At 39.4% G+C, this 23,505-nt stretch overlaps 1 protein-coding gene across 2 annotated transcripts in view; it reads left to right on the top strand.

The window, feature by feature from the left end:
• The window catches only part of RASGRP3 (RAS guanyl releasing protein 3), a 40,452-nt gene extending 27,530 nt beyond the window's left edge, over nt 1-12,922 (top strand). For both annotated transcript variants that reach the window (XM_036931615.2, XM_036931614.2), the window contains 6 exons: nt 876-991; nt 2,197-2,344; nt 6,537-6,573; nt 8,621-8,746; nt 9,067-9,431; nt 11,200-12,922. In XM_036931615.2, coding sequence (XP_036787510.2) covers nt 876-991; nt 2,197-2,344; nt 6,537-6,573; nt 8,621-8,746; nt 9,067-9,431; nt 11,200-11,208 — 801 coding nt within the window. In that variant the 3' untranslated portion in view covers nt 11,209-12,922. The remainder of the gene's footprint in view (nt 1-875; nt 992-2,196; nt 2,345-6,536; nt 6,574-8,620; nt 8,747-9,066; nt 9,432-11,199) is intronic.
• Nucleotides 12,923-23,505: the final 10,583 nt, after the last annotated feature.

The following is a 23,505-nucleotide window of genomic DNA, read 5'->3' as shown; positions in this document are numbered from 1 at the left end:
AAAATATTTTGCTTATGGCTTCTGACTTTGATGTCCTACCAGGAAAGACATTTCCTTCTCAAACATTATAAAACATGTGAAGTATTTTCATCCATTTACCTTTGGTACTTTTATAGCCTTATTTTTTTGCATTAAAAACATTTAATGCATCTAGAATTTAGTTTTGGGGCAATTAATTTTATAAGATTATTAACTATTTAACTAAGTAGTAATTGTTGAGTAATCTATAATTTTCCTGTGGATTTGAAAACATACTTTTTGATATTCTAAATTAGTGTATATACATAGATGTTTCTGTACTCTACTCTCTGTAGTCAATTACAATATCATGTTGTTTGATGAATGTAGAATATTGCAGAATATTTGATTTCTGATAGGACACATTTTCCTTCATTACTTTTCATCTTAAACAATTTTAGACTATTCTCAACATGTTTACTTCTATTTGAGCTTTAGAGTCCATATGTTCACTTGGAACAAATTCCCACTGGGATTCTGATTGGAATTGTATTAGAAGTATACTTTAATTTTTTAAATAATTTAACATTTTAAAGCTTTATTCCTTATTATCATGATATTGGCATATGTGAATTCACCAAGTCTAACTCCTAGTAACCCTGAGCTCTCAGTTGAGACCTTGCTTTCTCCAGGAAACCTTTAAAAATTTTCCCCATCCCCAAAGTACCCTGTTTTTATTCTCAGCATTGCACTAATCTTGTTATACCATAAAGGCTTCTTGATTTCATTATCTCACACAAGATTGTGAGTTCCTTGACAGAAAGAGTAATATGCCTGTTATCATTGCTTTCCCAATAATGAGTTCAGAGCCTGACTCTTGAATAGTCATTTGATAAATATTTGTCTTTCCTTTGCAGTCTGTGTTCAGAAACTACGACCATGACCAGGATGGGCATATCTCCCAAGAGGACTTTGAAAGTATAGCTGCCAACTTTCCCTTCCTGGATTCCTTCTGTGTACTGGACCAAGATCAGTAAGCTTTGATTTGTTATATTTTAATGCAACTGTCCTGAAGCAGAAAATTAGTAGCAGAGGGAGAACAGGATATCTTTAATGTACATCTTGACAGCTTCAATCCTAGTGAGCTGATGAGATGAGTCTAATGTTTCACTCATTTTTTTTTCTTGGGGTGATGAGTACAAACTCCCGTTTGCAAATTAACCCAGCTCTCCATTTTTCACATTACTGCTACTGCTTGGCTATTTCATCAACCCCAAAACCTCCATCAGAAAAGACTAGAAGAGAATATATGTTAGATGTAGACTGGTAGATTCCTCAGCATTAGTGACCCTGAGGGCAATCTTAAAACTCATCAAGTAAGTGAAATTACTTTAAATTACTGTGGTCTTCAAGAGAGCAGGTGATGGTGCTGAGAGCCAAGAAGTGTCATGCTTGGTTTTTTTCTTTGCTAGCTGAAAGGTTGTCTTCATAAATGAAGGAAAAATATATATATTTTACTTTAGCTTTAGATGATTCCTGAAAAATTTAATGACTTTAGGGGCTAAAACCCAGCTCATTAAAAATAATAAATTTTTTTTTAATGACTGCAGAGAAACCCTGGCATTAATAATTCGATTGCTTAATTCTGAACTGTGTGAGATCAGTTCCAAGTTTAAAAATCATCCTTAATGAAATGCTGTATTTGATGTTGGTGAAATGTCCAAATTCTATGACATTAAAATTCTCTAATATTTTTGTTGGTGTGAGAATTTAAAAAAAATTAAATCTCTAAGTAATTTGAGGCACCAAGGAAGCCTTGCTATTGCTAAGCAAGGGCTAGGAAGGAGATGTTCTTCTGGAAGCTACTATTTGGTAATGAAAGAGACTCTCCATGCTGTGGTACAGAAGACCGCATGCGCGCACACACACACACACACACACACACACACACATTTGTAATGAAAGAGACTCTCCATGCTGTGGTATAGAAGACTGCACACACACACACACACACACACACACACACACACACACACACACCCCTCCTTCTGCTTTCTAAGAAAGCCTTTGGCACTGGAAGTTGCCTTCCGAGGTGCTCTCCTTTCAGATATAACAGAGAAGTAAACATTCCCTACCTGCTCTTGGCCACACAGGTTTGGGAGGTGGTTGGCACAAGAGTGGCAGCCACTTAGCAATGTGGTCTTCAAAGATCCCTCCCTCCTCTGATTCTCTTCACAGGGATGGCTTAATTAGTAAAGATGAGATGATGGCCTACTTCCTGAGAGCAAAGTCCCAGCTACACTGTAAAATGGGACCGGGATTTGTCCACAATTTTCAGGAGATGACTTATCTCAAGCCAACCTTCTGTGAACACTGTGCAGGATTTGTGAGTCTGTTTTCTGTTGTTTTCTTTTGCATGAAATTATTTGTGCAGCATTCTGAGAAGGTAGGGAAATGATACATGAACAAAATCTGTAGTTTGCTTCATATTAGAAGTAAAACATGATGGCTCCCTGAAATTAAGAATTATATTCAAAACAATGACAAGATGTGTAGCTTTTGCTGTAATCTTTCTAGGAATGCAGGCTGGCAAAGACAGAGGAGGCTGGTGAGGCCTCTCGACTCAAGAGAGCGGTTTGCCTGTAGTCCCTGCCAGGAAAAGGTTCCACTCAATGAGCCCTGGCCTTCATCACCTTTACTCCTAAGTGGGTGCAATTAGGGGGAGTGTTTATCTCAGCCAGTTCCTCCCAGGTCTTGTTTCATGTAGTATCAGTCACTAGCAATCCATCACGGCATGACTCAAAAAGGAAAAAAAAATACTTTTGGAGAGAAGATGGTTATAATAATAAAAAAGATTTACTTGGCTCCTGATAGTAACAAAGTACTTCTGTAGACATTATGTATTTAATCCTCATAACTAGTCCATGAGGTGGGCATTTTACTCTTCCCATTTGCCTATGAAGATAGGTCCAGAGAGGATTCCCCACATTTCCCAGGATCACACAGCCGCTAAAGACCAGAGCTGGGGCTCAAATTGAATCCTGTGCTCTATGTGCACCACTGCAACAAAGGCAGATTGTCCACTTCATTTCCCCACACTTGATAGTGCTTCAGCAGTTAAGGTCAGCTCTGACCCTCGTACTAAGCAAATTCTCCTGGGCCCTGAATGTCTTCTAGTTGACACTGAAGTTATATAAGATGGGAAATGTGGTGCTCTGGGCGAGGGTGGCCCACCTGCCAGGTGAAGATGACTATTGCTCCTTTGTCCAGATGCCAGAGCTCAGTTGTGTTAGCTCATTCAGTAGTCATGGCCCACTGTTGCTGCATATTGAATTCACAGCTGACATTGTATGCTACCACTGAATTACATTTTCCCATTCCTGGCTTGAGGAACTGGCTTTGGGGGACCCAAGGGCAGGAGTTTGTGCTCAAGCACACACTCCTCTGGGAATGGGTAAAGGGGAGGCGGTGGTGACGTCCAGGATGGCCCCAGTGGCCGCAGCAGCTGGCGTGGTCACAGGGCAGAGCCAGCCTCTCCAGCCCCATCTGCCCGCCCCCGGGAAGGAGGACTGCTGCTCTATCATCTTCACCCCTGGGTCGCCTCACTTGATCACTTACCGTAAAGTAAATGTGTCTCCTTTTACATGTTTCCCTCTTCTGTTGGAAATTTTTGGATGTATCTAGACCTGAAATGCTGAAGTGGCATGGGGCGCACTGGTGGGCCACTGCAAGGCTCAGCCCAAAGTCAGCTTGGGACATCGGTCCTCTGGTGTGGGGCGAGAGTCAGTAGGCCCATATCAAACAGCAAAACCTTATCTCTGCTCTCCGGTCCTTCTGGCCTTCTCTCCTTTCAATGGAGGCCCTAGTTCTGTAGAAGTTGCAAGGCGATCTTCCTTGAGGACTTCCGCTTTCCCCTCCCTGACTCATCAGAGATTTGCTGGCATCTTGATGCAGCTGTGATGAGGTAGAAGCTCTGGAGTTGGAGTCTGGGACTCTGCTTTAATCTCAGCTCTGCCCCTTATTAACTCTATATCCTTGACCAAGTTATTGACTGTCTTTGAGTATCTCTTCTCCTATTGGTAGATGGGGTTAATATGCCTGCCATGTTTTGTGATGACTAAATGATATCAGGCATGTTGCATGTCACATAGCTCAGAGTAAATATCCTTGGTACTTTGTAATTTACTTAAAAATGAACTTATTTAAGGTTTTAATGGCCCTTTTTATTTTTCAAAATATATTTAATTTCATTGGTACAATTTGATTTGATCTTTACTCACATATACATTTTTTTAAAAGTCCACTAGTTTTCAGAGAGACTTAGAAGTACATCTCTCTAGATGTGTCACTGAAAGGAATTATGGGGGAATTCAGGGAACCATTTTTCAGTGCCTGCACTGCCTGCTTTTGAAATAAATTCCATTTTAAAGGTAAGGAAGACAAACAGACACTACTTAAAATACATTTATTTTAGCATTAGAATTCCAGAACTGAAAGAGTTAAGCTAATTCCCTATTTGGGGATGTGGACAAGTTAGGTGACTTCTTTAAAGTCACATGGATGATTAGCAGCAGGACTATGACTCATATCCAGGTCTCCTGACTCCCAACCAGCGCTCCTTGCCCCACAACAATTACTCCGAATCTTCTAGCAGCCTGAGGTCTCACCTCAACGGGTTGTAGGAAGGACTCCTGCACACCCATCTCCGTGGGCTTGATCTCTCCTGTCCTTGGCTGATGGGACTCAACTTTTCCAGCAGTTCCTGCGGCTGTGCTAGTAATGTGCCATATCCAGATATTAGTATGAATCTTCTTAAATTAAATCACATCCTTTCTTAGGTCAGTGGCTTTTGCTCACACACAAAACACAGAGGGACAATTGCTTCCTGTGTTTCCTTCAAGTGACACATTCTTTTTTCCCTGCTTACCAGCTCTGAGACCTTGCCAAGTGGCTCCACCTCTCTGTAGCTTAATCTCATCTGTAAAAATGAGAAAATTATTACCTATCCCGTAAGGATGATGTGAGCATAAAGTGAGTTAATACACATAAAGAACTTAAATTGCACCTTTCATGTAACAAGCATTCAATAATGTTGGCTATCATTAATATTATTATTACTATTGCCAAGGGCTCCTTGATGAAACAATTTCTTAATAACTACAAAGTCTCCCAGACGTGGCACCTTGCAAACTATTCAATTCCTAGGTCATCACACTCGCCGTTTATAAAAGAGAAGCAAACTAGGTATCTTGAAGATCTGTGTAGCTCTGACATGGTGCGATTGTCCTGACCACCCACGTCCCTTTTCTGGACTGACTTTTCTGAGCCCTCTTCAATCCCCTGAGGCACCTGTGGCCTTGCTTCCAGCTGGATGTCTTAATAATTCTTCCAAGCCCCAAGGCAAACTACTGGGCTGTCCCAGGAAACCTTTGCATTTTAATTATGTATTGGGAAGGACCAAATAACTTCCAGTGCTCAAAGGAATCACCAACCACCAGGGGAATGTCCTTGTCAGAAAGAGGATAAGGAGCAGCCTCCCCAAGGCCCTTGAGTCTCTTCTTAATGGCAGATACTTTCCCTTCTCATAGGGTCATGATGACCACCTTCAGGGCATTATTCCTTCACAATGCATGTGAAGGACACTTCCATCAGCCCTAGTAGGCCACTGGCCCTGTTTCTTTCAAATCAGTTTATTAAGTAGATATCAGTCATCTGACCTTACCACTAAAAGGTTAGAAATGCAGCTTCTCCAGCTTGACCTAAACCCATTTAATTCAACAGTACTATGTGTTTCTGGTGTCCCTGGTACCCACGTACAAGTGCTGGGGGAGGCATGAAGAAGAACACGGGAAGGCCCTTCATGGAGTCAACAGTGTGTCAGGAGGGCTAAGACACCACCTCCAGGATGATGCCCCCAGGTGCTTGGGCAAACATGCCCCCGGTGCACCGCAGGCTCTCACCTCTCTGCTGAGATGTTTGTCACTTCCTACACCCTACTTCCAACGTGCTTGGCAGAATCTGAGCCTTTTTTGCATCTCCCACAGCCCTGGCACCGGCCAAACCCCAAGAAAATGTGGAGAATGAATACATGAATACATAGATCTTTTCCTCTCCTGTATTCTTCAGGGGTACTACTCAGAAAATAAATTCACAAATTCCTAATGCTTTTGTGGGATGTGCACTGCTTAGGTTGCTTAATTTCCTGTAGAGGGCGCCAAGAGCCATTAATATAATTAAAAAGGAGGCAGTGGGAGCCAGAAGCTTCCAAAGAGAGTGAGACTCCCCATAAATTTTGCTGAGAACACTTTATGCCAAAGTCCAACAAATGCACCAACATCAGTTTCCCATCCCAGCTGCATGTGGCTCCCAGAAAGAAAAGGGAAGCAAAACTGTTATCACCCCCACTGGGGTGGGCTAGGAGAGGGTTCTTCTATCTGACAGGAAGGGTGTCAGGATTAGCTACATCCTGTTTGTGCTCCACCAGTCATCACATATCCCAGGACTTCCTTTTCTATAGCCTTGTTTTCTTTCCAGATTTTTCTTCAGATTCCCTGACATTCCTTTGTCTTTTGTTACAGCTCTGGGGCATAATCAAGCAAGGATATAAATGCAAAGGTAAATAAAATGTTATTTTGTTAAAATTTTAACATGTGATGTTTGGGGCAGAAATCAAATTTGTCTGATGAAACCACAAAATCATGGCATCGTGGAGCACTTGGGTCTTCTAGGCCACTGGCGCCTGAAGAGTTAACGTGGCCAGGAGCGGACTCCCTGAAGTTTCAGACAGCCCAGGTGGGAATTTTATAACTTTTACAAGAGCAAGCAAACTACCCTTATCAACCCGCACACACTTAGTCCCCTTCTCTAAGATGTCTTGCTAATCGTCAGCATACAGTTAAGGTGGGAATTTTGAAGTGGGACAGTCCCAGCTAAAGTACCATGTGTAAGAGCTTTGTCCTTCAAGGGGAAAAAAATGCACACTCATTTCTATAATACATATGCATTTCTTTCCACTCTCACACAAGCCATTTCCTTCTCTACTAAATCACAGATGATGATGAGAAAAGAGGAGAAACCTTAAAACTTAATTTTTGTCCCTTTCGATGAATTTTTCAGACATCTCCCCCATTTAGCTGAAATTTATCAACAATTGAATAAATATATATTCAATAAACGCAATACATGGGCATATTAATAGGCATTTAGGAATCTGTTGCTATATGTATACATATGATTGTCATATATCACTGGTGTTTAAGAAATTGCTGGATATTTTATGCAAACTATTTATACTAGTTCTTTTAAGAATCTGATAATGCTCCCCAAACATATGGGAAAGCTACAAAAGGAAACATCTTAATCACAGAATGTTCACAGAGTCATATTATTCCTTGTGATACCATCTTTCCTCGAGCCAACCTTCAGTATTTGGCCCTCATTTTGCATCAACAGAGAGCTACCTTGAATCTCAATGAAAGCTGCATTTTCATGCTCAAAAAACCCTTCCACTTAGTTTTCTGAATCTATTGTCTTAGTCTATCTATCCTGGATTTTTACTTGCAAGCACTAAAGATACTACAATATGTTACTACTCAGCTGTAAGTCATTAGTTTTATACTGGTTCCTGTCCCTTATTCCCTAAAAGACACACAAACACGTACACACACAACTTTAGGAAGATGAAAATCAGTCAAACCCTTGGATCATCTTTGTACAATAGGGTATTTTCTCTTAAAGGTACACAGAGTGAAAAAACTAATTAAAATAAACTGAACACGTCATTTAATTTAATCTTTCCATGATGTCACTACAAGACCATTTGAAACAAGATCATCTGGGGGACAGTGGGTATTGGACAGAATTAGAGAAGTCATCTTTGATGGTGAGAGAGAAATATACTTTTTTAAATGAGCATATCTGTTGAGTGACTCTAAGGGGAATGTAGGACCCTCATCATACAAAACAATTATGTTGCTATCTTCCAAAGTGGCCAAAATTTTCTACCCCAAGTAGCAATTAAGAGTCTACTTGCTTAACTAAGGTATCCTAATGGGGAATTCCACAGACTCTGGCACATGCCATTTCAAAGGCAAAGTCCCATCTTATCTTCTGTTTCTATGCAAGGAAAGGAAGCACAAGATAGAATCACTTGCCCTGGAAAAGGTTTGGGGAAATGAAGATGAATAAAAAATGCAAACAAATACTGAACAGAGGGACACCTTGCTGTAAATGAGAAGAGGCAGCAGGTGGTCCTGGGAGAAGCTAGAAACTGAGGCCTCTCCCCCTCCTTTGGCTCAGGGAGCTTCTTTGTGGGGACTCCACCTTGGCCTGGGAAAGAATCTCAGTCTCACGTGATCGGAATTTTGTTTTGGGCAAAGGCAACTCCCTGCGTAGGCTGGCCCCTGCTGCTTCGTGCCCAGTACTTCAGTGAACTGTGCAGAGGAAGAAGCTAAACAAGTGTAAGAGAAGGTTAGGAACCCCAGGAAGGCAAGAGAGTTCCAACTGCCCTTTTCCAGCCCCAGAAACACCCTGTAGGCCTGGACCCGACTCAGGTTCAGACACAGAGAAAGGAGTGGGCAGAGGAGGGCTGACAGCTCAAGACCAGTAGGCACGAGACACACCTGCTTCACACTAGTCATCGTGATTCTTTGGGATTTTTCAGACTGTGGAGCCAATTGTCACAAACAGTGCAAAGACCTCTTGGTTCTGGCCTGCAGGAGATTTGCCCGGGCGCCCTCCTTGGGCAGTAGTCATGGGTCGCTGCCTGGAAGTCCCTCGTTGCCCCCAGGTAATGTCCTCTGTTCATTTTCCTATCTCAGTTTCTCTCTGCTCACCTTCCCCATACCTGGACCTGGGTTGGGTTCTGGACCTAAAGCTGGTCAGAGTCATTACACACCAAGGCCTTCTTCAGCATGAGCAGCTGTGGAGAAAACCCTTGAATCCTGCTTGCTTTTCTCGCTTCCAGGTCTAACATGCGAGTCACTTACAGCCAGTATAGTTCTGCCTCTGGTCTATTTCTCTGGGACTCCTGTTGTTTGCACCAATTTAGAGGTTTTTTTTATGAAGAAGTCAGATGTGAAATAATCACAATAAGCTCTCTGCTTCCAGTGCAGGATGAGGTGTTCGAGTTCCCTGGTGTCAGTGCTGGACACCGAGACCTGGACAGCAGAGCCATCACGCTGGTCACAGGTTCTTCTCGCAAGATCTCCGTGAGGCTACAGCGGGCCACCGCCAGCCAGGCCACCCAGACTGAGCCTGTGTGGTCAGAGGCGGGCTGGGGTGACTCAGGGTCCCACACCTTCCCCAGAATGAAATCCAAGTTCCATGAGAAAGCAGCAAAGGACAAAGGCTTTGCCAAGTGGGAAAATGAGAAGCCCAGGGTGCAGGCTGGTGTGGATGTTGTTGACCGGGGCACCGAGTTCGAATCTGACCAGGATGAAGCAGACATGGCTGAGAACAGACAGGATGGTGAGGTCAGTGTTGGGTCAAACCACAAATAAAATTAGAAGAAGGAGGGTGAAATGAGCCGTGATGATGGGAGATAGCCTGGTAGTTTTGAAAGCAGAATGGTTGGAAATCAAGACATACATCACTTTTTATCTTGCTGTTGCCTAGGTATGTGACCCTGAGCAAAGGATTTCTTCTTCTTAGGCCTCAGTTTATCATGGGTAAAATTGAACCAAATGAGGCCTAAAACTTAGTAAAGGCTACCATGTCTGTGTACTGAAACAGTGTCCTAGGGACCCAGGACTACTGTGTACATTTAACAGACCAGAATGCCAAGCCAGCCAGCTCAGTGCACCAACCTAGAATCAGGGTGCAAACTGAGGAGGCAGTGGAAGCAAAAGGCTTGCGGACAGAGAAGGAGAGCTGGAAACTCTTGCCCTCACTGGAAGAAAAAGAGGTTTTTGACAACATCATGGAGAAGGAGGTGGTGGGAATCAGGGACATGGGGCCCTCGCTCTGTAAGCCAGGCTCGGCCTCCACATAAAAACTATGCTCGAACATCCAAAGCAAATCGGGGAACATATGGAATGTGTTAGAATAAGCTGAAAATGTAAATTGATTCAAGATAGACTTAGATAAATTTACTAGTCAACAGTTCATTGAGTATTAGGAAAAAGGATTTGGGGGAATTGGTATCATATTCCTAACCTTCAAAACAATGTCATGGAGGGCAGCCATTGCCTCCCTACTGAATCATTCTCATAAACAGATCATTAGGTTAGGCAGAGATCCTACTGGATGGAGCCAGCACTCTGTATTCTTATGGGTGGTCCTCCGCATTCCACTCACCAGGAGACCTGAACACACAGTCTCTTTAATTTCCCACGATGAGAAAAACTCCTATGAGTTTTAGCCAAAATTCCTCTAGTTCTCTTCTCTTTGAAGACAATAAGGAGGCCGCACTTCACCTTCAGTCATATGAAGTTTATTCTAAGTTCTTGCTGAGCCATGTTTCCTTATAATGCCAGCTTTTAAAAAACAGCTTTATTGAGATACAATTTATCTTTATAAAATTTAAAGCATATAATTCAATGGTGTTTAGTATATTCAGATGCACAACCCTCACCACAATCCTAGAACATTTACATCATTCCCCAAAGAAACTTTCTACCCATTAGCAGTCTTATCTCCCCAGCCTCACTCCAGCCCTAGGCAACCCACTAGTTTAGTTTCTGTCCCTACAGATTTGCAATACCAACTTTATTTTTAACATTTCCCCTACCGAGGATCTTGGCAAGTAGTTCAGGTCTATCCTTCCCGGTCTTCTGCTGGCCTCACATAGTTCAAGTGGGAATATAAAGGCGAATAAGGAAAGCTTATGACTGGGGACAGAGGAAGATATCCAAGCACAAGGGATTCTAACTCAGGGTCTAAAACAGGGCTTTGAGGAGTTCATACTTTTTTCCTCATAAATGTTCTTCACTGCCCTTATGTTAATTTACATTGTGGATTTCTGGGAGGGAAACCTCAAGGAGCGTTTCAGATACCAACATTTGGTGGTGCACCCTGTGAGAGCATTACAGCGAGTCATTGTTGGACTCCGTGTGGGAGGCTTTAAGATTTCATGTGCTGGATGGATTACATGCTCTGTTAATTCTCTCTAAAACTTGCAAGGACAAGGTACTGATCATGTGACCTGTTCCTTCAAATTTATCTGATAAACTGCTTTCTAGGGATATTCTTATTCTGTTCAATGAGACCCAGCCATACAACAGTCTCTGATTCAAATTGCAGGATGGCTGACTTCAGGCTGAGGACACTGGGGACAATAATGTTGACATTTGGAAGGAACAAGATGAGAAACTCTGAAGAACACTCCAACCCTCAGGAAGTTAGCTGAAAAGATACCTGGATGCTTACTGCCTTGACACCATGGATCTCCCTGACTCTACTGTGGGACAGAGGATTTACCCTATGAACTATTTATTTCCTCCTTCCCTGCCCCTAGTTAGGTGCCACAGAGACTGTGTCACCTAGTTGGTAGTTAGTTTTCTCATGTAACTTTCTCTAGAGCCATTTATATACGGGTGAAATGAAAGCTTTTGTGCATGTACTTGATACTCATCTCTAAACTCAGACTTTGCTTCTGTTGTGAGAATATTATTTCAGTATTTTTATAAATGTTGGGGGTTGTTTAATGAGGAGTCTATTTAAAGGTCTTGTGTGTTTCTTGGATGGAACCGGGACTTAAGATTTTCTCAAGGGACAGGGAAGCTCTTCAGATCCAGGAATGCAGTGATTCTTCTAATGATGAGCTAATGCAAGGAGAAGCTGTTTACATTGTTCTTACCATACAGTTGCCATGATGATGTGTAACGAGTCACATGTTTATATTCATATAAGTTTACCAATTCTGCAACACTAGGAAGCTATGACACAGCCGTGAAATCTCTCCGGATATTGCCATGGGAGAAAATTCACTATTTTTGTCCCATTTGGCTAGGTTTAGTCATCTTTCTTAAGACTCCTATGAAGACCACTATTAAGAAATGTTAATAGCAATTTAAAAATCAATTCAAGTTTTTGGAGATAAAACTTAGGAGAAAAACAAACCAGCAAAAATTCTGCTTGGTGAACTACAAAACCACCAGAATTTTTTAATAACTCAAAATTGTTTTAAGAATTTTGTTTCTTAAAGAAGAAAATGTTTTGTGGTGAAAGAGAGCTCTTGTCTTCTTCCTACAAACTTACCGTCCATAATGAAAGACTAGTTGTAGAAAGCAAATCATCACAAACCACCTTTAATTAACATTTTATTTGAACATTTAAAGTATCAATATTTTAAGTCTCTTCCTTTGACCCAAAATAACTAGACATGGGTTTCTTTCTCACACGATTAGAGGAAAGAGAATTTGGTTCACAGGCAGAGCTGGGATTGAGCCTGTGGGTGAGGGGAATGATATGTTACCACATGACCACTCAGAAACTGTCCCCCCCAGAGGCGCACTGGTGGGCATTTGGGGGCTTCTGTGTACACACCCCATGTGAGAATGAATTTGTTCCTATTGAGGACAGCCACTTCTGTAAAGAAATGCTTTTCTTCTCTTTTTCCCATCAGGTAATTGAGGCCAGTTCTGCTCAGCAAACACTTGCTGAGCGCTTGCCCTGGGCACAAAGATGAGCAACACTTGGTCTCTGCCCTCAGGAGCTGAGAGCCTGTGGGCCTTAAGGCAAGATGATTCCTTAAAATATGATTCCAAAATTTCCTAGAACTGACTTAATTGTGTCGAATAAATTCTGAGATCAATTTGTAGAGATACTGCAAATTAAATGAAGTCAATAGTTGAGAGAGCTGTGATTAAGCTAGATAGCAATAGAACTTATTTGCAAGCACCTCAGAAAGCAACCATCCCCAAGTGTGTTTTATGTATGTACACTCTCTATTACTATTCCTAAATGCAATGAAAAATACATGTTAACAAAATTAAAAACAAAATGACAGTTTAAGTACAAGAAATCTTTTTGTGGTTTTTTTCTTGTCTTTTTTTTTTTTTTCAGTTTTAAGAAAATTTAGGAAGAAATCTGTTCTTTGTCTTCTTAATTGCTTCACCTGCCACTTAGTTTGGTTTATTTTTGAATTTTCACATATAAGAAGGGTTTTATATTGCCAGCCTTCCTGTAATAAAGATATTAAAAGGACCTTGAGTAAAAAACAGACAAATAAATACAAACAAATATATATGTATATAGACACACACACACACACACACATACACACATAATACTGTTATTATTACTTTGCTGAAAGGGAATTTGAGTCCATAGTGAAGCTACTTTATAATTTTGATTATATCATTTAGTTATAACCAATGGTGATTCTGATGTTTCCAATTTATCAATTTCCCATAATCAGGGAAATACGTAAATTAGGCAAACCTATGGTGAGGCAAAAAGAACTATGATGGTTGGTTCTTCCAGACCTTCCTTTTGTAGATTTAATGATCATTTGTCACCTGTTAGGTGAAAAGTAAACACAAAAACAAACTCTTAATGGTGAATATTACCAGGTACGGGGAGAGGGTAAGTTAGATGCTGCAATTAAGTCTGCACTGAAGGACGCACAAAGTGGACCAATGCTTTTTTTGCCTAACCAGAGGGCGGCCCTACCTAGGATTGGAACCCTGTATGTCGACTGGCTGCTTCCTGAGCAATAAAATGCCCCCAGATTTCCATGGTAACAGTGTCTCTCCAGAGGTCAAAGAGGTTTGTTCTTTAACAATGAAGGCAGGACACCTACAAGAAGGCACACCTGTTATTGGTAATGGGCAGCTTAAGCATTCCTAAAATAAACAAACTGATTTTTGTCTGAGGAGGTAAATTCAATCAAATGAGGTTACCACAGCATATCTTTGGCATGTAATCGTCAACCAGATTTAAATCCATCTCTACCAGTTGTGATTATGAGATCCTGGGCAGGTCACCTGCATCTATTTAAGCCTCAGTTTTCTTATTCGAAAAGGAGAGATTTCACTATGTTCCTCAACTACCTCATAGTTATTGTAAAGATCAAGTTGAATAATACACGTGAAAGTATTTTGTAAAGACTTCATAAATAAGTTAAGATTATTTTGCAATCAAGCAGTGTTCTTCTCTAAAATGGTCAAGATTGCAGATGACATGTTTTTCATGGCTGTGTACTTTGGAGGCCCTAAGCCCCACCTTTAACTAAATTGTGTGTCAAAAAAGAGTTAGTTAAACAAAGAGGTAGAAATCAAAAATATTCAAAAGGGTTTTTTTTTTATTCCTGGCACAATGTGTGTGTAGGGTTAGTTCTCATCTGTCTTTTGACATTGGCTCTTCTCACTCCATTTGAAAATTGGTAGGCAAGGTTACAAAACCAAATGGATAAAATATAAATGAGTTTAGAGAAAAATAGGTCAAAGCATAAATATGATCAAGACGCTGGCTCTAAAAAGAGTTTACTATGGGGAGACAGAGGAAAACAAAAATTAACTTTTAAAATTAGAAGTAGGCCGTTTGACAACCAGAATGTATTTTACAACTACTGAAGGTGGTAATGATAGGAAACTACAGCTGACCCTTGATCAGCACAGGTTTGAACAATGCAGATCTGCTTATATGCAGATATTTTTCAATAAATATGTTGGGAAATTTTTTTGAGATTTGTAGCAGTTTGGAAAAATATTTTCTCTAGCTTTATTGTAAGAATACAGTATATAATGCATATATAAAATATCTGTTAATCGACTGTTTATGTTATTGGTAAGGCTTCTGGTTATTTGTAGTCAAGTTCTGGGGAAGTCAGAAGGTATATGCAACATTTTCCCGCTGCTGGGGGATGGGGGCATCGGTGCTTAGCCTCCACTTTGTTAGAGGGTCAAATGTACTTGGAATACTTGGAATTTTAAGATTCATCAGGAAATAGCTTCCTCCATGCTCTATCCAAAACTTGCTTGCTGAAGTCTAGGAAGTACTCAGACCTCAAACAAAAATGTTTTCTTTTTAAAATGTTAGTGGCATGTTGAAATTCACATCTATTCAGAGTCAAAGTGACTTGTAGTTATACATAATACCGTAAGGAAAGCATCACTTGAGTGCACTCTAGAAGGCAGCTGGCCTGAACACTTCAAAAATAAAATGTCATAAAAACAGAAAAAGGAGGGAGAAGCAGTTGTGGATCAAGTGAAACACATTAACCAAATGAAACACAACCACATGCAATGTTGTGCCTTGATTGCATTCTGGATGCAAAACTTTAAAGAAAGAATTCTCTGGCGAGGGCAATTGGAGAAATTTAAATGTGGACTACAGGAGTCCCTTCTATCCACAGTTTCGCTTTTCCCAGTCTCAGTTACCTGCCGTCACCCACCTCCAGAAGCAGATGATCCTCTTTCTGATGATCATCAGAAGGTCAGTAGTAATCTAACTCTACGTCAAAGTTCCTGCACTGTTCACCTCAGTTCCTCTCAGCATGTAGGCATTTTAACATCTCATGTCATCACAAGAAGGGTGAGTACAGAACAGTAAGATATTTTCAGGGAGAGACCACATTCACATCATTTTTATTACAGTATATTGTTATAATTGTTCTATTATTAGTTACTGTTAATCTCTTACTGTGCCTAACTTATAAATTAAACTTTATCCTAGGTATGAATGTATAGGAAAAAACAGTGTCTATAAGGGGTACGGTACTATCCTCAGTTTCAGGCAGCCACTGGGGATCTTGAAATGTATCCCTGGTGATAAGGGGAGACTACTGTACATATTAAATGACATATTGTGAATGAATTTTAATTCACTTTAGTGTGGTAATCATTACGGTCATATAGACTGTCTTTATTTTTAGGAGATGCCTGCGGAAGTAGTTAGGGTTATAAAGTATCAATATCTGCAATTTACTTCCAAATGGGTCAGTAAAAAAAAAAAAAAAGGAAAAGATTTTGTGTAAGGAGATTAAGTAAATGTAGCGAGATGTTAACAGTTGCCAAATCTAGATAAAGGGAATATGGATATTCACTGTACTGTTTCGTAAGCTTTTCTTAAGGTCTGAAGTTGTAAAACAAAAGTTTGGAGAAAATAATGACTTCTCTTAGTGGAAATAATTTTAAAAAACAACGAGAACAAAAACAAAAAATAAGTTCCATTTGCAGAGAAACTAGGAGAGATCTGAGCTCTTCGGCACAGCAGGGAGCCATGGCCAGAAGCACGGGAGATTGATCAGAGGCTTGCGGGAGGACGTGGAAGCAGCCGCCGCCGCAGAGAGGGACTCTGGCTGCAGTACAGACAGGTAGCATCAAATGCCCCTCCAGCACACGCGGAGCATATGCTCAAGTGTGGATTTTTAAGCCTCTGTTGACAACAGAAGGAACAGATAGACCAGCCAGTCGTGGGAGCTTCCTGGACCTGGTTTGATTCTGAGAAGTAGAAAAAGTGGAGCACACAGAAGGAATATTTGCAAGAGACCGTCTGTTTCTATGTTAGCAGAGTGCTAGGGAGTTTTGTGATAGAAAAAAACAAAAACCCCACAGTTGCCAATCCTTGCCAATCAGCCTTTGCTAACTGAACTTCCACGTAAAACCGAAAATTTTAAGACAAATTTCACCTGGCCTGGTCAAGGTCTTGTCTCCTTCCCTATGTGAACTTCAAATTTTGGATAAAAGCACATAAGTAAAATAGTGAAGACAAAAACAAAAAACAAGGGCATAGTAAAGAAAAAAAAAAAGGACAGTTAAACAATTGTCACAAGACCTCTCCCCTGTACCCAGCAACAGTGTTACAGATCATACGACAATCGTTTCTCCAAGAATCAAAGTCACTAAATGGATTCCTGATCCACAGAAACCGTGGTAGTAATAAATGCTTGTTAAATTAAGTTACTGAGTTGTAATAGATAACTAATACAACTGGGCAATTAAGCTGTAACTCATAACTTTGGGCTAAGGTCTCTACAGAAATAATTTGCATCTCTACCAGATAAAAATAATTTGCAGCTTATCAAGTTTTCTTCAAGTTAGCATCTGGGCCCTAATCCATAATAAATAGTATATCAAACCAAGTTGTATTCCCCTAGAAAGGAATTTCTCAACTTCTGTACTACTGACATCTGGGTCTGGAAAATTTTTTGTTGGGAAGAGGTGGGCTGTCCGATGCATCGGTAGGCCACCAGATGCTAATAGTACTCTATCTCCCCCTTAAGTCGTGATAATCAAAAATGTCTCCAGACATTTCCAGATGTCTTCTATGGGCAAAACCGCTTTGGTCTGGGACCGTTGCCTGTGCATCGGTCTCACCCAGAGGTCTTGCTGAAACACAGATTGCTGGACCGCATCCACAAAGGCTCTAATTCTGTAGGTCTGGGGTGGGGCCTGAGAACCTGCATTTCTAACTAGTTTCCAGGTGGGGCTGGTGATGATACTAGCTGGGTGCCGCTCTGGAATGTCAGAAGACCCCAAGGAAGGTTTGTTAGGCACTGCTCTAGAATGGCCCTGTAGGACATGCAGCCATCTTTGCCCTATTTTAGGTTTTGGATGACATATCTCTCTAACTCTAAGGAAATATAAGATGAAGGGAATTCTACATAGTTATAAAAGTAAGCACTGGAACAGATCTAAATCTCTCCAAATGATAGAATAGATACAAAAACCAAAACAGAGAGACCCTATATGACTTTCAAAAGTTATACAAATAGAAAACACAACCCAAAATAATCAGACATTTGTTTTCACCTTACTCAGGTCATATAACAAGTATACAAAAAATAAGGTGCAAGACTTGTGTTGCCCAGCGTGGCAGCCATTAGTCACATGTGGCTGTTGAGCACTTGAAATGTGACAAGTGCGTTATCTTTAAACCTCTGTTGGCAACACAAGGAACAAGATAGTGTGCTGTGTGCTGAAGTGTGCTGTAGATACAAAATAGGCCAGATTTGGCAGTACATAATAAAGCAGGCAAAATATGTCATAAGAGATTTTGTATATTGATTATATGTTGCAGTGATGTAATGGGTTAAATAAAATACATTGTTGAAAGTAATTTTAGCTTTTTTTCACTTAAGATAGCTACCATGAAATTTTAAATTGCACATGCAATTTGTATTATATTTCATTTGGACAGTATTGCTTTAGAGAAACTAAATAACAAGATAAATTTAATTATAACAGCTGATACATATATGGTGCTTATTTCATTCCAGACACTGTTCTAAATGCTTTGCACATGTTAATGCATTTAATCCTCACCACAACCCTAAGAAGTAGATGTTATCATCATAGCTATCTTACAGATGAGGAAACTGAGGCACAGAAAAATGAAGTAATTTGCCTAAGATCTCAGTAGTGAATCTGGGATTTGGGTGCTGTCAGTCTAGCTTCAGAGTCTGTAGTCTAAACCACAATATTAAAAATTGATACATATACATACTGAACTCTGTCCTCTGAAAACATCTCCTGTTCCATCTTCTTCAATGAAACATCGACAATCATTGACCATATGTCAGGTCACAATGAAAACATCAGTAAATTTTAAAAATTTGGAAATTATTCAGATAAAACTGTATTGTGATACTATAAAATTAGAATTTAATGGTAAAACCTGAAAAATGAAGCCTTTAAAATGTAGAATTAAAACAAAGCCTCAATCATCAAAATCTTTCAACTAACTCTTGAATCAGAGAAGAAATTGAAGAATATATAAAAATGATCATGAAAACACTGTGTACACTACCTACAGAATTCAGTATTAATCACTGTCCAGGGGAAAAGTTAAGATCATAAATACCTGAATACATTAATAGGCCAGAAAGAATAAAAATAAATGGCTACTTTGTTCAAATCTAGAACAGTCCCCCCCAAAAAAAGAAAGAAAAAAAAAGAAAACCAAGTTAAAATGAATAATTTTCCAGGAAAATATAATCTCAAAAACTGGTTTAAGAATTAATGGGGTTTGTGAAGAGTTACTGTCCAAAGTTATCATCAGATTCAGATGGTACTACTAGAAACTTATTTTTTTTATTGAGGTAGCATTGATATAGAATCTTATATTAGTTTCAAGTATACAAGACAGTGGTTCAACAGTTACCCACATTATTAAATCCTCACCCTCACTAGCATAGCTACTATCTGTCCACATAGGAAAATGTTACAGAATCACTGGCTATATTCTCTGTGCTGTACTACCATCCCCATGACCAACCGACATTAGGATTGAGAATTTTTGTGCCCCTTTATCTCCCGCAACCTCCCAACCCACCCACCCCAACCTCTCACCCATGGTAACCACCAGAATCTTCAAGTATAGATGATTTCAGTGTAACTTACATTGTTTTGGAATACAAGAAAAAAAACCCTAAAATCTTTTTTTAAAAAGCAAATATAATATTGATACCAAAAGCAATAAGAATTTCCCCAAATAAGAAAACTGGAATAATCTCATTTATGAATATCAAGGCAAACTTGAAATATTACAAGTATGATACAAAATATGACAGTTCATATTAGGAATTTAAGAATTGTTCAATATTCATTTAGGACTATGTGATTGTTAAATCTAAAGAGTAAAATTATATCATCTTAATGCTAAATAAACATTTGATAAATTTCAAAACACATTTTGATTTTAAAATCCTTAAAAATAAAAATAGATGAGAAATGATTGAATCTGATCTCTCTCAATGCTCAAGCCAGCATGATACTTAGTGAGGAAACACTGAGCATTTATTCTAAACTTGTTTAAGATAAGAAAGCCTCTCATCACTATTATTGAATAGTGTATTGAAGTATTATGTAATACAAAGAGATAAAAAAAAAGAAAATAGGGGTATATTTAGAAGCAGGTAAAATAATTATTACTATATGACTTTATACTTAGAAACCCAAGAGAACTGACTAAAAACAAAAAGAAAAATCACGCAGTTGGGTATTAAATTAATAGAAGTAGTTTTCATCAATACAGACAGGAATCAGAAGATAAGAGTCTTCATATATAAATGACAAAAATAGTTAAGATATCAAGGAATAAATTTTTTAAGAAGCAAGCTAAACTTCAGTATGTTTTTGAGAGGCACAAGAGAAGATTGAAATGAATGCAAAGGCACTAAATTCTTGGACAGGAAGAAAACAGAATGAGATTTTAGTTTTCTTCAAGTGAACCTTTGAATTTCTTACTGTGATCCCAAAAAACCATGAAGAGGAATTTTATTTTTTTAATTAGCAAATTGATTTTAAAGTTCATAGAGGGACAAACATGAATTGTAGAATAATGAGTGAGTAGTCGAGCTCTGTCGGACATTAAAAACTAAGGTATAACAATCTATTGCAAGGGTATGACTCAATAGAAGTACGATAGCAGGTTCAGAGATAGGAGAAGCAGTATGGTAATTAAGTATATGATAAAGTGGGTGTGTCATATCACTTCAGAGAAATAATCCAATAAAATAATTTAAAACAACTGGGTGGTCATCTTAAATTTGGATTTATAGAGCAAGACTTACACCATGATAATTTCCAAATGAAAGATTTAAATGGGGGAGAAATTGTATTATAAACTATGGGATGATTATTTTAAGTTATTATCTTTGATAAGGAAAGTTTTTCTAGCTATGACAGAGTCTCCAGAAGCCATAAAAGAGAAGATTGATAAAATGAGCTTTATAAAAAATTTTTTAAAAGTTTGAGTGGCTCACCCCTCCAAAAGCTAAGTCAAAAGATAAGCAAAAAATATTTTAGATTAATTACAAGTCATACCACTAACCCAGAGCTAATTTACCTAATATATAGAGTTACAATTTGCTAAAAAAAAATTCAATATCCTGGTTTCAAATAAAATGGGCAAAGGAATTGAACAGATAATTCCTATGAAAAGAAATCCAAAGGACTCATGAAACATGTTACCTTCCTCACTAATAAGAAATATAATTTAAAACTACCCTGTGATAACAGTTTCACTTGTACTCAAAAATTTTAAATACTTTTTTGTCACAAGTGTGAGAAAATAAACACGCTCTTACATCACGGTTGGGAATGTAAATTTGTAGAACCTTGATGAAGACCATTTTGACAACACCTGTGACAATTAGAAATGTAATTTCTTTTTGACCTAGTAACTCCACGTCTGGGAATTTATCCTAAAGATGATGATGATGATAACAATACCAGCAATAGCAGCAACTATTACAGCGTTTACTGTATGCTGGGCACTGTTCTAAGCAGCTTACGTAGGGCAATTCCCTGAAACTCTGCACTAATTTGAGTTCTTAGTGATGAGAAACTTGAGGCACAGAGAAGTTAAGCAATAGGCCCAAGGGCACACAGCCAGTAAGTGTTGGGGTCAGGCTTCGAATCCCAGCAGTATGTCTCCAGGATCTTGTGATCTTCCAAGATATACTTAGACATAAGAGAATTACAAAGTAAATATAGTTTTTCACTACAGTATGTTGAAGATAGAAAACAACTGGAAATAATCCAGTATCCATTAATAAAGCCCTGGTTAAATAAATGGTTACATCCATACAATGTAATACCATGCAGATGTCAAAAAGAAAAAAGAGAGAAGAAACGCTTTATGAATTGATATGGAAAAGTCTTCAAAATATGGTAGTCCACCCGCTTATCCTTGGTTTTGCTTTCTGCAGTTTGTTACCCTCAGTCAGTGCGGTCCTGAAGCAGACGGTCCTCCCAAGGAATCAACATCAGGTCAGTGGTCGCCTAACGCTACATCCCAATGCCTCCGCCACTCACCTCACTTCCTCTCATCACACAGGTAATTAATACTCTCACGTCATCACAAGAAGAGGGAGTACAGCACAATAAGATATTTTGAGAGATACCAAAAGTTCACATAACTTTTATTAAAGTATGTTGTTGTAATTGTTCTATTTTATTATCGTTTATCTCTTACTGTGTCTAGTTTATGAATAAAACTTTATCATAGGTGTACATATATAGGAAAACACAGAATCTATAGGGTTCAGTACTATCAGTTTCAGGCATCCACTGGGGGTCTTGGAACATATTCCTCCAGATAAGTTGGGACTATTGTAAATTTTAATTAAAAATTAAGGTATAAAAGAGTAAGAATTACATATCTTCATTTGTGTACAAGTGGGGGAAAAGAATGAATATATTTATTCTCTTTATGTTTTAAAATATATCTGAAAAAGGATGCCCCACTCCCAGCAAATTAGATGTCACTGAAAGGGGAACTGTGTGGCTGAGGGACAAGTGAGGAGATATCAGTGAGTAACTTTTTTCTACATTTTGAATTTTGAGCCATGTATTACCTGTTGAAAATTAGATACTAGTCCTAGTGCTAATAAAAGAATGGTGTGGCTCCTCCTTAGGGTCTGTGTCACAGGGGAATAATTTGAGGCAAGGTGAATGAGATTGACAAACGCACCCTTGTAGCAAATGCCTAAGGAATGACTACAAAAGAATGCTTAGTCACGCTTTTAACAATCACTTAATGAAACAGAAAAAATCACAGAATTAGTTATTAGCAGAACTGAGATCAGAAGCTCCTAATATAGTTCTCTTTTCAGTACCTCAAACCATCATGTTATTTTTCCTATAGCTAAAACGACTCCAAAGGTGGTGTTCTTTGAACTCTCACGATAGAAGAGATGGCATTCTCAAAACATGGCTTGCTGGTATACAATATAGAGAGAGCTCTCTCTGGTCTAAGATGATGCATTAGTAGTGAAATATTCCTCAGACATACCTGATGACATTTACCAATTAGTGGTCTTTAAGCCTTTCTGCTCACGCACATTTTTAAGTTTATATACAAAAATGTCTTATAAATTTAAACAAGTGTGTTTGCTGTAAAGTGAAATGAACACTGACTGTGATCAGAATAAATATTGCATGACATGATTTGACAAAATAGGTTCTAATTACCTTACTGCATAAAGACTCCTGAATCTGAAAGAAGTCATTTAACATTTTTATCCAAGAATTTTGGCAATATTCCTTATTAGATTTGGTTTTTGTAAGTCTGTTTATATTTAAAAGAACCCATATAACTAATCATTATTCTTTTGATTGCTCTGAACTCAAAATATCCCTAGACAGACCACTTGATCCTTAAGGGAAGGAAGTATAAAGGGATTTAAGGGGCTAGAATGCTTTGAATAGATTGTTATAAGAGGCGTCTAAGAACCAGTTTTTGAATAGTCTCTATGTTTGGCCCCCAGAGGGGTTTACACCCTGGGGCAATTCACAAGAGGAAGATGTGGAAGGCATTTTGGGCTTTTTCCTTTCTCTTTCTCCCTCCCTCCCTCCTCCCTTCCTCCCTTCTCTTTCTCCCTCCCTCCCTCCTCCCTTCCTCCCTTCTCTTTCTCCCTCCCTCCCTCCTCCCTTCCTCCCTTCTCTTTCTCCCTCCCTCCCTCCTCCCTTCCTCCCTTCTCTTTCTCCCTCCTCCTCCTCCCTTCCTCCCTTCTCTTTCTCCCTCCCTCCCTCCTCCCTTCCTCCCTTCTCTTTCTCCCTCCCTCCCTCCTCCCTCCCTCCTCCCTTCCTTCCTCCCTCCTTCCCTCCCTCCCTCCCTCCCTCCCTCCCTCCCTCCCTCCCTCCCTCCCTCCCTCCC

The sequence above is a fragment of the Manis pentadactyla genome, chromosome 2 (assembly GCF_030020395.1).
Source record: "Manis pentadactyla isolate mManPen7 chromosome 2, mManPen7.hap1, whole genome shotgun sequence".
In the NCBI taxonomy this organism is placed as follows: Eukaryota; Metazoa; Chordata; class Mammalia; order Pholidota; family Manidae; genus Manis; species Manis pentadactyla.
This window is presented reverse-complemented; position numbering and strand designations above follow the sequence as displayed.